At 39.9% G+C, this 16232-nt stretch overlaps 1 protein-coding gene across 2 annotated transcripts in view; it reads left to right on the forward strand.

The window, feature by feature from the left end:
* Positions 1–16232, forward strand: part of LRRC1 (leucine rich repeat containing 1) — a 135937-nt gene that overhangs the window by 44114 nt on the left and 75591 nt on the right. For both annotated transcript variants that reach the window (XM_019668109.1, XM_019668110.1), the window contains exon 2: positions 6138–6255. In XM_019668109.1, coding sequence (XP_019523654.1) covers positions 6138–6255 — 118 coding nt within the window. The remainder of the gene's footprint in view (positions 1–6137; positions 6256–16232) is intronic.

Consider the following 16232-nt stretch of genomic DNA (forward strand, 5'->3'; position numbering starts at 1 on the left):
GCCCTTCTGACCCTCCAGCTGAATTTCGTTTCTTGAGTGAGCTAAGGTGACAGCAGCAGAGGAATTGACCAACCAACTCACTGAAATGTGAGGGGGAAAAATCGGGGTTTTTTTTTGAGTCACTAAGGTTGGGATGCTTTGTTATGCAGCAAAGGCCAACATACATGTTGGTGTCAGCATTGTGGCAACACTGAGATGATTAAAGAATGTAATCCATGTAAAGCTCACAGCCAAGCACAGAGAATCCCTCAATAAGGGTTGATGGCTGTATCATAGTGGCGAAAGCATTATAGTTACTGATATTGTTGTTTTAGTCACAATGATCACTTTAGTTCTCTTCCTTCAGATATAATACCATTAGTTTCATTCTCATTAACTCTGAAGAGTTAAAGAATTTGACTTATTTGGTACTGATTGGTGTCTTCCTTGCTGGTTAGTAAGTAGCTTAAAAAGCTTTTCTTATTTTGAAGTAAAGCACAAGTATAAGCTGTGTACCTGTACAGCTTAGAACAAATTACAAAATGAACACCTGTAACTACCACTCAGGTTAAGGAATTGAGCATTGCCGGGACCCCAAAAACCCACTGCGTGCCCTTCCTGATCACAGCCCTCTACCTCACACTGAGATTTTATACTAATCACTAACCTGGTTTTATAGTAATCACTTCTTTGCTTTGCTTTAGAGTTTCTGCAACCTCTGTAGGCATCTCTAAGAAAATTGTTTAGTTTCAATGATTTTTTTCATTGTACAAGGGGAATGATGAATGTATTCTTTTGTGTCTGGCTTCATTTGCTGAATATTATTTCTAACGTTCCTCCATATTATGACTAACAGTAAGCTTTCATTTTCGTTGCTGTTTAGAATTTTATTGTAAGACTATTCCTCTATCAGATCTAGTATTGATGGGAGTTTGGGTTATTTACAGTTTGGGGCTCTTATGAATAATACTGTTAAGTATTCTTATGTTACTCACAATCCAAGGTTTTACTGTACTTTAATGAGTGTCAATTTTACCTCGAGATTAAACCATTGGTTTACCATATCTTTTCTAAGGAGGTTGACCAAAAAGGCAGGTCAGACCAATAGGGAGAGGAGTAGGAATGCAATAAGAGTTTTGTAGGATGGAAAGGAATCAATGTTTAGTGGAAGGATCAGAATGTCTCCAGCAGGGAAATATGTGAGTAAAGTTGGTGTCGAAGTCAAACAGTTTTCAGGAGCTTCATAACATCCTTTATACTGTTGCGTCTAGGTGAATCTATAACCATGGACTGTGTCTTCTCTACATTATGGAGGAGACATGTGGGCAGTGGGGCAGGGGGAACAATTGACTGATCCTTGGCCACATAGTAATAAAAAGAGGACACAGCTCTTTTAGGACTGAGATTTCCTTATGTCCCTTTCTAAGAAGAAGGGAGGTACTAACACTAGATCAAAGGAGAAGGGAAAAAAAACTCTTGTCAAAAATGGAGACTGGGAAATGGGAACATTTTGTTCAGCCAAAATAAAGACTCTGTATCTACTAAAAACAATGGTGGCAATAAGAAGGTTGTGGTGTAGCCTCACAAGCCAAGGCAATTTGGGTTTCTTTGCTTCTGAATGTACAAAATGTGCTCTAAGTGGGCCCGGGTGCTATAATCACACATGGTATAGTTGAAGAATGGTGTCTGTGTGTCCCATCACATGACCACTCTGTGCTGAGGCGCCCTGCCAAAACAGCTACACGAATTGTTCTTCATGTGCCCTGGCTAATCTCAACGACAAGGCAGAGGGGCTCAGAGCTTGCTGAGTTCTTCTCCCCGACTATATGAGGAAGTTGAAAACTTGAGGATTTAATAAAGGCTTAGTAGTGTTGTGTCGGTCTCATAAGAAAATAGTTAATTTAAAGCATTTGGATGCCAAATTAAGATCCCATCAGGATAATGAGGGAAGGATTGAGGAATTACTGTTTGCGCTTTAGGATCCTGTTAGACAGGGCTGTTTTTACATCTGGTGTGTGCTTCCCAAGTCAATAAAGTAGCATTTGTTACAGGCTGTATTCGAGGATGCTTTTAACATGCAGAACAAAACTTAAACTTGCTTGCTGTTATGATTTCTATTGGATGTGGGGATTTGTGGTCTGTCGTTTCTACAGACATCAAATCAACTTATTATTTATTCACTGTAGATCTAAGTACCTTACTGGCTTGATTTCTTCTTGTATTACTTCTGAATGGTCCCTGGATGTATGGAATGGGTGATGGTTTTGTGCTGTTGCTATTATGCCTTTCCTGGAAAAGAAAGTGAGCTTTTCATGCTTGAGTAAACACATTGATGCATAATGAAACTGTCAGACTCTCAACAATTGGCATAAGCTCAATTATTCAAATATGTGACTCTTTTGAATGGCTTTTGTGTCAGATAATGCGTTAGTACAACCAGCATAAAGAAATTTCAATACCTTTCCTTAAGAAATTAAATCTCAACTGTGTGATGAAAGAAACTCACAGGATTACAGGATTGGTCCTTTTGTTGATCACCTTCATTATCATATACAGCTAATTGGTAGCATTTCACTTGCTGAGTTTCATACTTCATTTTATTTTAAAATATTTTTCTTTTTTGATAAAAAATAATTTAAAGTTGTTTATGCATTTTCTTTATCACCTAGCATAACTTTTTTTCTCTATGTTTTCTTCCTGTCAACATACACACATGCTTTTTTACATAATGTATCTACAATTTTGTTGTCTTTTTTCTTTCAAATTATATTTGCGTTATAAATCTTTTTCAAGTACTGTGGCCTTTATAGTAACCATTTTTGTTGCTTTCTTAATATGGAATTATTTACTAATATGCTAGTCATTTCCCTTATTTGACATGTCAGTTTCCAGTTTTTCATTTTTACAGATAATAATGTGAAGACATTGTGCATTGTAGCGTGTTTTCTTATTTTCAATTATATTATACAGGGACAGTGTTCAAAAGCATTGTTATGTCAGTGGACCTGAAAACTTATGTTGTATGCATTGCCCAATTGCTTTCCAATAGACAGTGCCTTCTTTTTGATTATATAAGTATATAATCCCTTTTACCAAATAAATCAATTAAGTTTAATAAAAAGATGAAGCACCTTAAATATTAGCATCCTTCAAAATTATCCTTTAGAGCACTCTGTAATCTTAGTAGAGACTTTATCCTTTGTAAATTCAATTTCTGTTTTTAGCAAAGTAATAGATGAAAATAGCCTTTAAAAATACAATAAGCCATGTAGTGTGACAGTGAAAACCAGCAGCCTCTGCCCTCCCCTTTCCCCCTCCAGTTTCTGGCTTTAAGAACCCTCAGCTCTTGGATGTTTCTGCTGATACTTGCCTTTGCTTGCTAAATGGCTTGCTTTTCCAGTTTGATTATTATTATTTTTTTTTCACTTTATGGTTATCACTGATTTCCTTCTATGGAAGATGAGACTTTAGCACTTACTGTTTCTTTCCTATCCTTTCAGTATTGACATAACAAATTTTGGTTTTGTCAATACATAGATATTAAAATATTATGACTGTAAATATTGTTCATAACCAAATATTATATTATGATTATATCTTCATATAGTTTATTTCTCCTGGAAATTAACAACTTCCTCCCCCCCCCTTGCTTTGTTTTCTCTATTCTTGTTTCTAACTTATCACCAAACCTTCTCATTACTGCCAAACACATCAGGTACTCCCTTAGATGGGTTTTTATTTTATTTTTTTTGTTCAGAACTTTCCTCTGGGAACCTTGGTACTTTCTTCATTGTGACTAGTTGCTCTTAAGGCCTGCTTGCTCAGCTGATGTTAGGAATTCCCTTCACTAATTTACCCTGGGTATTTCCTTTGTCTCTCTGTCTGATTTGTTGATTGTCTGATTTCTGGGTCTCAAATCCTACTCCTTTTAAGTTTACTTCCACATTTTGGTGGATTCCTAAGAAAGGTGTAAGGAAGGTAAATTTTTTGAGACCTTGCGTATCTGAAAATGTTTTTATTCTGTCATGATACTTGATCGATAGTTTGGCTGGTATACAGTTTTGGGTTGGGAATGATGTTTTTTGGAATGTTGAAGCCTTGCTCTATTGCCTTCCTACTTTCAAGGTTGCTATTGAGGCCAGTGCCCTCCGGTTCCCAGTAATTTGTTATGATCACCCTCCTCCCACCCCCTGATCTCTGGAAGCTTTGAGAATCTTCTTTCCGGAGTTCTGAACTCTATAATATTCCTTGGTACGTGTCTTTTTTCATTCATTTTATTGGCTATGTGTGTGTGGGGGTCCTTTCAAACTGGAAATGCATGTTCTGTGGTCCCTTGTTTTCTCTCCTCAAGTACCTGTTAGTTGGATGTAGTACCCTGTAGACTGATCCTGTAATTTTCCTGTCTTTTCTCTCTCATTCCTCCATCCCACTATCTTTTTATTCTTCCTTCCGAGGGATTTAGTTAACTTTAATTTTCGCTTCTTTTATTAGATTCTTTTATTGATGCTACAATATTTTTTAATTTCTAGCAGCTTCTTTGAAGCTTTTTTTTATGACATCACGTTGCTTCATCTTCTCTTATTTCTCTGAGGGTATGAATTATATTTTTTGGTTGATGAAGTTTTTTCTGCTCCCTGCCTCATATTTGTTTCTTCTGAGGTGTGTGCACGTGTACAGTCTTTTTTTTTGTCTTTTTTTTTTTTTTTTTTTTTTTTTTTTTTTTGCGTGTTAGCGGATTTCAAGTGTCTGGAGAACCTAGGCTCTTTTTAAATGAGAGATGCAGGTACCTGAAGAAGAAAAAAAAGATGATTGAAACTGTGTACACGGATAGGGCTTGTAACCTGGTGTATCTCTATAGTATAATCTGCATCTGGAGGTCTGTTCTCATGTCTGGGAGCCTGATTGCGGGGTCATGGGGGTGGGATTTCACTGAGCAGGCTGTGACTCAGTCCCCCTGTTTTTAATAGGGTGCCTCACCCCCACACTCAGCTGCGCTTAGAGTCAACTCTCATAGAAAGTTCCCTCTCCTGCCTTGATATGCAGGGTACAGAAGAGAATATGGGGACCTGACTACTGTATGTATACAGAGGTTGACAAAAAATGTATACACATTTTAAGAAAGGAAAACTGTATTAAAATTGTAATACTTAATATATACCGATAACAAAAGAAGAATACAAGTCGCATTTGACTTCTGCAATTACAAGAGGTGTTCAAAGTGGTTACCATCAGTGTCCAGACACTTCTGATGACGGCGAACTATTGCTTAAGCAACATTGACCAAAGTGTCCACTTGTATACATTTTTTTGGCACCTGGTGTATATATTTTCAACCAGTTCTCCTTCCTTCAGAGGTACCTGGACCTAATACCTTATTGGTTACTCACTCCACAGGCTTAAATTTCAGCTTTGTTTTAATTGTTTTGTTAGTTACCATTTATTCATTTGTTTTCTAGCTTCAAGGCTTTTGTTGAATATCTAGTTTACTTTCTTGTCTCCTCTCATTTTTAATTGTATTCATGAGTTGGTTCCATATTTATATATAGTACATATCCATCTTTATATAAATTTTTCTAGTGTTATTTTAGTACGGTTTTTAAAGGGATTGGGGAAAAAAAGAATGTGCTCAGTCTGCCATGGTTAATGGAAGTACCTAGTAAGGGCTCTTTTTTAGATTTGTCAAAATACTTTTTTCTCCACTACACATTTGGGAATATTTACATGTTTTCTAATGCAGAGTAATTCCTTTAAAAAAAAGTCTAAAATACTTTATTCTAATTTTTACATATGTTTAACATTGCAGATTTAACGATTTAACATCAATTTTCATAAGTAGAAAACGTGACCCCCTATTGGATAGCTTAAAGGAGTACTTATTATTTTCACAGAGTTGCTTATTCATTTTAGAAAACTTTTAATTTTGAGATAATTATAGATTAGTAAGGGAGTTGCAAAAATAGTACAGAGACGTCTCCTGTACCTGGTTAATCCCAAAGTTAACATCTTCATATGACTCTAGTACAGTATCGAAATCAGGAAATTGATATTAATGCAGTCCTCATTAATTCTTAAAAGACATTGTTTTACATTTCATATTAGAGCAAAAATTTACATTGCAAATCCATGTGAGACTTATGTGAAACTATTTTGTTTTACAGCAATTTTTCCAGCTAGTCAAATTACGAAAGCTTGGACTTAGTGACAATGAGATTCAGCGACTGCCTCCTGAAATAGCCAACTTCATGCAGCTGGTGGAACTTGATGTGTCCCGAAATGGTAAGAAAAAGACTCCACTGAAGTTGTCCATTCATCTCTTCTGATGCTGGTGGAGACTTTTAATAAGTACAACCGGATAAAGTTACTGGAGGTGCTTTTCCTTATGGTTATGGGAAAGCTATGCCCAAAATGTGGGATGAAATTAATGCCATTATTGAATAGTTTAGTCAACTTATAGGTATTTACCAAACTATTTTTATAGCCCAGTTTTAAACGATACCTTTCTCAAAGTAAGTCCAGTCTGACTCATAGAGTTAGAGAGTTGTCTGGGAAATTCTGTAATCTAGCCTCCTCATTTTATTGAACATGACATTGAGGGCGGGTGGCGTGGTCATTTGCTCAGTGCTTGGACGCTGCTGAGGCGAGGGGACGCATCCTGGGGGCGGGCCAGTTTTCCACCTGTGGCTCAGTTGCCTGGCGTGCTCCCATAAGAATCTGTCTTCCTGCAGTGAGCAAACCTGCTTGCTGTTCAGGCATGTTCTGCCAGTTTAATTTACTTCTAATTAGGCCACTGGTGGGTCTGCCCACTGGAGTTCATGGTATATTTGTGAGTTTATTTCGATTTCCAGATTTCACTATGATGTTGCTTCACTTTTATTGAACATTCTAATAAAGTATTTGTGTCCTGCTTAACCTTTCATTTTTAAATGAGTACACTGGTTTAACCTTGTGTTTCATAGCACTGAGTGCACTCCCCGAGTGGGTTGGTCCTCCTGCTTGTTATCGCATATCTGATTAATTACTTTAAGTGGCAGCTCCCATCGGCCCTGTCTTTAATAATGGGATTCAGCTCTTGCAAGGACTCTGGTATAATTTCCTCAGGATAGGCCCAATATAATCTGAATTATTTATAAAAATGGTAATCTTTTTCTTTCTTTCATATTACATGCCTGTTTTTTTGAAGACAAATTAAAATTGATTTTTATTTAGTGCTTATTAAACAACTCAAATATTTTAATCACAGCATAAAATATACTTTTAAAATATACAACTCTCTAACTCTATGAGTCAGACTGGACCTACTTTGAGAAAGGTATCGTTTAAAACTGTACTATAAAAAGAGTTTGGTAAACACCTATAAGTTGACTAAACTATTCAATAATGGCATTAATTTCATCCCACATTTTGGGCATAGCTTTTCCCCAGTAGCTATGGTATTAATTGTGCTATTGTATTAACTGCCTTTTCAGTCTCCATGCAGCCTCTTCTTTATATCCTTAGTTATAGGGGTTTTGTTCAGCTAGTCTTCAGATGATTCTCAAGTTGATTGTTCTATAATTTATTTGTAATTTTGGTGTGATCCTGGGATGCAGTAGGCAAAACTTTTACCTAATCTGCTATCTTGGACCACAATCCTAATTTACGTACCTGTTTTGTTTTGTGTTTTTAAACAAAAATTATTTTACCCCTTAACTTTTGACAGCTTTTAAATTGCTGTCATCTAACAGATCTCATAAACTGGAAATTGTCTTTAGGCCAAGCCATATGTTTTTTACATAGGATCTACTTTTATTTTTCATGAGAATTATTTCTTACCTTGAAGGTACTGGAAAAAAAATTATTTTGGGGGGGCATATTTTATGGTGGCTTATTTAGTTGTAGGGGACCCTGATCTGCCTAGGTAAAGGGGATTTGATTGTAAGGATGGGGGTGGAACCGACATGCCAAAAGCATTGCTTGGAGCTCACATATGACATCATCTTAGGGGTTTCTTGGCCCCTGTCTTATAGTTGGTGTGTCTGCTTCTGTTTGTGGGTGCTCTGTTCTTCTCTCCCTGCTGACCTGCTCTTTTGGAACTGGTCTCTCTAGAACCAATTTGGTGTGGTCTCTCTCCATATACTTTTTGGCTTCTGTACCTACTGTGGCATCTGTTTGCCAGTGACGAATTTCTCAGTGAAGAAAGGGTGACCCAGTTCATCTTTTTAAGCCAACCAGAAACCATAAGCTACAGGTTGCTAGACACCATGGGACAGGGGTGGCAAGCAGCACAAAGCATGGCCTGCCCCTCAGCACAGACCTTGTTAATGAGCAGCTTCTTTACACTCGCGTGTAGATGGAGCAGGTGTCTGAGGCCAGAATTGCTTCTAAGGCTCTCCTGCATCTTGCTTATTTAATGTATACATTAAATATGCATACTGAAACTGCTCTCTCTCCTTTTAGCAATTATCTCAGTTGTAAAGGGTGGCTGGCTATTAACTCTGCAAGGAAGCAGTGACTTTGTACAGTGGTCACTGAAATCATGCAATCTGAAGAAATAAAATGGCAATTTTGAAATTGGAATTAGAAAGGGAAATAAGCAGGGGTCCAGAAATACTTGAGAAGGAGGAGAAGTATTGGCTTTAATTATTTGCAAGGAGAGAAAACAGAGCTTGAAAGTTCCCGGTCCCATTATTGACACTAACGAGGTGGGATGCTCTGTAGAAAGTCAGCATTGTCAGCCGCCACTTTCACCAGTTGTCACATCAGTGATTTCTTTTCAGACAGCCATAGCTGGAAAGAAGGGCTGCATGCCTGCTCCCATTCATACCTTCCAGCAGGTTGAGAAAAGAAGCTAAGCTTTCACCGAAGTCAGTGTCAGGACACACAAAAGTGTCCTCTCCTTGGGATAACTGCCCTCCTGTTTTTTATCTTGTCCTCATTTTCAACCTTTCTTTCTGCACATTGGTGGAGTTTTATGATGGATCCTACAGATCTTTCACCTTCTCTATCAGGATCTTCTAGGAATGCTGAGGGGGGCTTACCTGTCCCCTTCCACGACTGGCAGAACCTTGCTCTGGCTCAGTATCGTGAAGGGTGTGTGTGTGTGTGTGTGTGTGTGTGTGTGTGTGTGTGTGTGGTATGGGCAGGGGACAGCATGGAGGAGAGTGGCAGGGTTCAGGGCTTTCTTTGAGGTTGTGAAAAAAACTGCACAGACAGAAGACAGAGCAGAAAAAGGCCACTGTTTACTATAACCAGAAGGAACATGGGTCAGGCAAATCTCACTTGATGTGTTTTTTGAGATGAAACTCACATTAATGTGAATTTCCTAGGTGATTGAGTAGGTAACGACAAGTGACAAAGTCTGTAGTTGGAGAGTCGGTGTGAGAACCCCTGCTTTGTGTGGCTGCAGGCATTGGGAAGGGTTTGGGGCTGCGGAGGGGAGGCCTGCCTGGGCCTCTAGACTTCTCTTGCCCCAGCTGAGGCTTCCTACTTCATGATCAGAGGCTGTTCCTTTGAGTCCTTGGGTTATAGCAGAGCCAGAGCCAGGGCTGGCCACTGCCATGGTAGCACCTTTATTGACTTCTTTAATTCCTGATTTTCCAGAGAGCATTGCTTACCATGAAGGAGGAAGGTGGGATGTTGGTGTCACATCACTCGAGTTCATTGGATTAGTGCTTGTCTAACTTGAGCATGCAACAGATTACCAAAGGGTTCTGTTAAAGTGCAGATTCTGACGCAGGAGGTCTGGAGTGGGGGCTAGAGAGTCTGCATTGTTGAGAATCGCCCAGTCGATGCCGACCCCGCTGGCCCACTGACCACACTGTGTAGCAGGATCTTAGACACCACCACCCACCAGTCTGCTGCTGACGCTCCTCCAGCAGCTTTGTGTAGTTATGAGCACAGATTCGCTCAGCCTCTGGCACCACCACACCGTCCCATGTGGAAGGTGGGAGTTCTTCAGGATATGCCTTGGTAAGGGGCAAGACGCTAGAGCTGACCTAAACTCACGTTGGCTTTGATTGCAAGAGCAAAATTAGACCTTTCCTGATGTTCCCCTGGCTCAAGTGAAAGAGAAAAAGCAAATTTTGTGTTTCTCTCCAAATAAATCTGTAAACGAGGAGGAGAGAAGTTTTTACAGGCTCATTTCCTAGGCCAAGAAGAGCTGCCAGGACCTCCAAACCCTGACTTTTGTGGCTTTGTTTTCTGATATTTCAGGCACAAAGTCAAGGGAGTTGTGTGTTGTGTTAGAAAAGACAAGCGTGAGTTTAGAGAGGAAGAGGGCACTGCCTGCTGGGTTATATATAGGCTGTGGGGACTTTTTCTGAGGTAAAAGCTGAGAGGCCTGAGATGAGCACAGTGTGTATGGTTTTGTCCCCAGGATGGGTAGATGTGCTCTGCAGAGAGGACTGTGGGCAGGAGCCCAGGCCCTGCCACTCACCACCCGGCTGACTTTGGACAGGCCCCTCGTGATGGTGCTGGCCTTTGTTCTGGGAAGGAATGGGATGAAACTCTGCTTCCTTACAAACCAGTGAGAGGCCAGGAAAGGGACAGACTTCATGTCCTAACTTGGCGGATGATTTTTTAAATCAGGCAAATAGTTAAATATATGGGATAAAAGAAACTAAGTGTTTCTCCTGAACATAGGCTAAAGGATGGAGTGTATGAAATTGGTGCCTGAATATGCTGTTAAAATGTCTAGAAAAGCCCACAGGCTTTGAATTAAGGCCTGAAGCAGTTTTCTGTGGTGAAACGAATACGCTTTAATGCCTGGACTTCATGTCTGTTTTCTCTGCTCACTGATTCTTAGCCATTCGAGGAAAATTACTCTGGATATGTGAGAAGAGTTATTCCCCCATAGTACTATCTTGTTATCCAAGAATCTGGGGCAGACTTTCTTAATGCATCATGAATCTGTCTGAAGGGTTAGTAATTTGAATTTTATAGTCTGTGCTGTAATTTGGCTTACATCACAGTGCTATATCATTATCCATTTAGTTTAGTTTTTCCCCAAGTGTAAGGCATATACCACTGGTACTGCTAGAGGTGATTTTAAGTGGTATTGCAAAACAGCAGGCTTTCATATTGAATCATGGTGAGAAGTTATCCTTTTAAAAAATGTTCCTTTTGGATTGCCTTCTGTAAAATTTAATAACACTATATTGTATTTATTGTTACATTTATCTTCTGTGTCTGGGTGTAATAGCTCTTTTTCATGTTTATGATTTCAAGAAATTTGCTCCCTTTAAAAATAAATCTTACTCAGACTTAAAAATACGATTTTAAAAAATGAGGTAAATAATACAGAACATACGTGCTATTCCAGTGTGGCGAAAATTAGGAAGGTGCAACAGGGTTGGCTTACGGAACCCCTGGTTAGTATTAGCATTCCATGCCGGTGAGGTCATGAGTTTACTTCACATATCGGACAAGTAGTATTGCATACAGAACAAATGGCCAGAGACTGCACACCCTGGCTAATTACTTTGCAAACTTGAGTTAACAAGACACTAAAAGGTAGTTTTAGTATAAATCCTCACTAGCACCAGGACAGCACTTCAGAGTAAGCAGATGAACAATCTGTCTACCAGTAGGGTCATCGTCCCCCACATCTCGCAGCTAGATGTTGACTCAAGGCATGGGTTAGTTGTCCTCTGTCCAGCCATGAGATGTGATCAGCATCAGTGGTCTGTGGCTCTGGGTTATGTAATCAAATCTAAAGGCAAAGTTTGACACCTGCTGAAATGACCTTGTATAACATCAAGTCTTGGTGTTTCTGAGTATGCCCTGAAAAAAAAAGTTGTTTCTGACAAGCAATAAATCCAGTGTACCTAGAAGTCTTCCTAGTTAGTTATGAATAGTTAGCTTTGCGGGTTTTTTCCCCTTAATAACTACGTATACCCATGCCACAAGTATGGCAGAAGCCAGTTTTTACCCATGCAGACTTTAGACTTGCCACAGTCAAGCCACTGTTCTCTCTTTTCTCACTGTCTAACTTGAGTCCAAGTTTACTGTTCTATTGAGCACACTGCTTTGGTGGCTGGACTCAACATTACAGTATGTGAGTTCCTGACTTAAAATATTACAGGAGAGGGCCAGTCGAGTGGCATGTTGGTTAGGAGTTGGCTTGGGACGCCAGCTCTGAGCAGCAGGGCCCTGGTTCGGATCCCACATGAGGGCCAGTGACGCTGCACCCTCTACAGCTAAGATGGTGAACAACAGCTTAACCTGGAGCTGGGCTGCTGTGAGTCGCTGGCGATGGCGTAGTCTGCAGTGGGGCTGGCTGGCAGCTGGCATGCGCTTTCATGAGCTGCCTTGAGCCTCTGTGAGCAGCCGTCCAATGGCCGGCGACCGATCTGCCTCAGTTGGGAAGAGCGCATGATTATGCTAACATGGGCCAGTGAAGCGACGTCCTCCACAACTATACTGAAGAACAAAAGGACAACTTGTCTGTTCCCCTTCCCTGATTCCCCAACACTGTTCCCCTCCCCCAATTCCCCAATAAAATAAAATAAAAAAATTACAGAAGACATGCAGAGAAGGGAAGCCCCACTGGGAGCCACTCTAGCTTATGGTTGGACAGCAGACAACTTATAACCCCAAGTTTGCGTTCTTGCCTTTGCAAGTTCTGCCACTGTCCTATTATGAGCCCATTCTCTGCCTTAACTTTTACCTTCTCTTTTGTCAGGAAGAGGGGTTAATATAGAAAGAAAAAAATATAATTGCCTTCTATACACATTTCAATTCCAGATAATATTAATTATTCTTAAAGTGGAGGTGGAAAAAAAGTGGGCTTTTGTGATGTTTCCTAATCACCTTTCCATGCCTCAAACGGTTTTTTTTCCAGGGAGCATTTAAAAGTTTAGAAACCACTTTAAACACTGAAAATGTTAGGATAAAGTTTACAAACAGATCTCTCCCACCTGTTTTGGACTATAGAGAAACATCAGTGATATTATAGCAAATAAACCTGAAAATTCATCACAATTTCATGTTACAAATTGTTAAATTAGAAGGGGAATTTTTTACAACAATACTGCTGCTCAAATTGTTGTTGAAATCTTTCAGATTTTTAGTGTCTTACTTTGCTTATCTTCAGACCAGTAGTTTCACTTTTTAGAGTGGATTGGTTATTAAAAACAGCCAAATGTTATTCAGTTCAAAGTCGGCTTCAGATAGCAACTCCAAAAAGTATAAAGAGTATAAACTATCACTACTTTTTATTATCTTAATATGGTTAATTTTCTCTTATCAGAACAATTGTGACTGTGCTGAAGAAGTTGTAGGTTTACGTAACTTTCTCTCCTGCCTTTTTTCTTAATCAGCAGGGTTGTAATAGAGACGGCAACCTCTGAGCTTGAGAACAGTACCTCTGAATATGGTTTTTTAGGTCAACAGGCTCTTCAGTCAGCCCCAGGTCCTCTAAGTGCTTTGTCTGTTTTCAGTAGCTCCCTATCTTCCTCCCTTCCCCTCCCCACTGCATTCATTCATTCAGTCCATCTTGCCGTGCTATGCTCTGTTAGAGGCTGGGTTTCCCCAAAACAATGGTGAAGTTACACAGAACAGGCTACGTGAGAGAGGCAAAAATGATTGCTGGGGCTTCTCCTGAAGTAAAACAAAACCCCAACATGTGGGATGACAGTTTCTGCTCACTTTTTTTAATAAGGCAATTTTTATAGGTATTGATTTGACAGTTTCCAACCCTGAAAGTGATTGAGAATGAGCAGCCACATTGCTTGGTTTTGATTTTGAGGCTACCTACTTTGTCCCGTGAATCTGGTCTGAGCTACATGACACAGTGCCTCCAGGCAGCTGAAGGCCGGGTGGTATGTCTGTCAAATGGTGACAGCAATATGCTGCAGTGATGGCAAACAGTGCTCTGAGTTTATTAGGCTTGAAAAGACACATCTTAGAAAGGGATGAACTGCTGAGAAGGAAAGAGTGAATGAGTGCAACTTGAGGAGTATATGTAGAAATGATTTGATTTTTACATTAAGTTTATAAGTGTTGAATAAATCTTCAGTCTAACATATCTGCTCAAAGCTAATAATGATTTGTGACTTGTGACTTCTTATTCAGTTTGAAAAAGCCTTGGACCCTGGCCTTTTTTTTAATGCTTATGGTTATCAACTGTATGACACAGAATTATTCATATATTTGACTTCAGGCAAAATTTATTGAGCAATTACTATAATTGTGTAAGGCTCTTTGCTGAATCCTTTTATCCCTTAGGGAGGTACATCTATAGGCACCACAGATGTGTAAGGAACTGCACATTAATGCCTGTTACCGTATTTGCCGGCGTATAAGACGATTTTTTGGCCCTGAAAAATATGCCTCCAAGTGGGGGGTCGTCTTATACGCTAGGTACACTTCAGATAGACTGCCCATAGTGCTTGCCCCGTGCCATAGTGGCCTCCCGATGCCCGCCCACTTCATTCCACATACCGTTCAGGCATCAGCAGCGCTGCTGGGTGTATGGTCGGCTGTGTGCGATTTTGCGAGTGTGGTAAATTCGGGTTACCATATATTTCTTTACATATGCATTGAAGATTCGCGATTTTGCGCTATCATGGTGCCTGTTAGAATGTTGAAGAGCTCGCACTTGCGCACTAGTGAGGTCCCAGGGAGATGCTGATGCAAGGGTGGACCAGACTGCTATAGTGACAGGGCGGGCAAACAGGGAGCAAGGACCAATCAAATCAGGCTTTGTATACAGCCAACAGCCAACCACAATACTGCACCATTGTACAGTACAGCATAGAAAATGTCGACCAGTCAAACCCCTATCATCCCTATCATGGCACCAGCCAAAAGAAAGAAGTATGATGCAAATTTTAAACTGAAAGTTATAAACTTTGCTAAGGAAAATAATAATTGTGCTGCTGCAAGACAATATGGAGTAACAGAAAAGATGGTTCGGGACTGGAAATCAAATGAGAAAGCATTAAAGAGTATGCCAAGGGGTAAGTGTGCATTAAGAAGAGGCACACCACACTGGCCAGAACTTGAAAAACATGTAGCAGACATGGTGGCTCAACATCGCCAAAACGGTTATGTGGTGACACGAAATACAATACGCTTGTTTGCACTTCAGTGGGCCAAATCAAATCTGATATTGTTTTACCTTTTATTTGGTGTGTGGAAGGTGTGCGGAAGAGGGGGTAGTCTTATACGGCGAGTATATAACAAACTCTGTATTTTGAGTGGAAATGTTAGGGGGTCGTCTTATACACCCAGTCGTCTTATACGCCGGCAAATACGGTATGCTGTTATGTAAATATAGTGCTCAGGGCATGCACAGAGGAGTCAGTATCTGTAACTAATTTGAAAGAGGCTTGAAGGAGGAATGGGACACTTTGGGTTTGAAGTTGAAATCAAGAAGTAAAAATTCTCATACTTTAGTTGCCAATTCGGAGGGAGTTAATTAGTGATTTCTTAGCTAAGTGTCATTGTTACTGGAAATTTTCTCCAAATGTTTGTAATAGATTGACACATTCAGCAATGTTATTATGAATGCCAATATCTCAGTGCTTGCCTGTTAGATATTCACTGAAAATTTTAAGATTCATCAAAAATCAAAGAAGAAGTAGCCTGTATGTAATAATAAGAACTAAAACTATATGAGATGTCTTGGGATTTTTTCTTTTGTTGTTGTACAGCTAGCTACTACTGTGTTGTAAAGGATTTGATCAGCCAGGTGAAATGCTAAGCTCTATGCAGTAGTCAAGGTAGACTAACTGTTGATTTTTTTTAAATGCCCAAATCTGAAGAGCTCACACAATGAGGAACTTTATATTACTGCTCGACTTACAGTCCAGTGTGTGTGTGTGTGTGTGTGTGTGTGTGTGTGTGAGATAGAATGGGGTGGTGGGTGGTGAGAGGCTCTACTCTATACAGTCAAGGATCCAGGCCTGTTCTTTCTTGTGATGCTACGTATTCATTCAACTAGTGGATTCCAAGTTCTTTGTCGGAGAGGGAGAAAATGGGGGATTGTGCATGGGCTAGTTTTTGGGTCATGTCAGGAAGTACTGTATATCATTTTCATGTACGTTCTACTGGCCAATTTTATGACCCCCAACTTAACTGAAAGGAGCTGGGAAATGCAGCTAACTATTCTACATGAAGAAGAGAAACCGGGCTGTTGGTGAGGCATTGGCATCATCTGCCTCAACTGGCATTTTTTTTTTTAAAGATTTTTATTGGGGAATTGGGGGGATGGGAACAGTGCTGGGGAATTGGGGAAAGGGGAACAGACAAGTTGCTGTCGTTTTGTTCTT

This window comes from Hipposideros armiger, unplaced genomic scaffold (genome assembly GCF_001890085.2).
Source record: "Hipposideros armiger isolate ML-2016 unplaced genomic scaffold, ASM189008v1 scaffold_516, whole genome shotgun sequence".
Classification (NCBI taxonomy): Eukaryota; Metazoa; Chordata; class Mammalia; order Chiroptera; family Hipposideridae; genus Hipposideros; species Hipposideros armiger.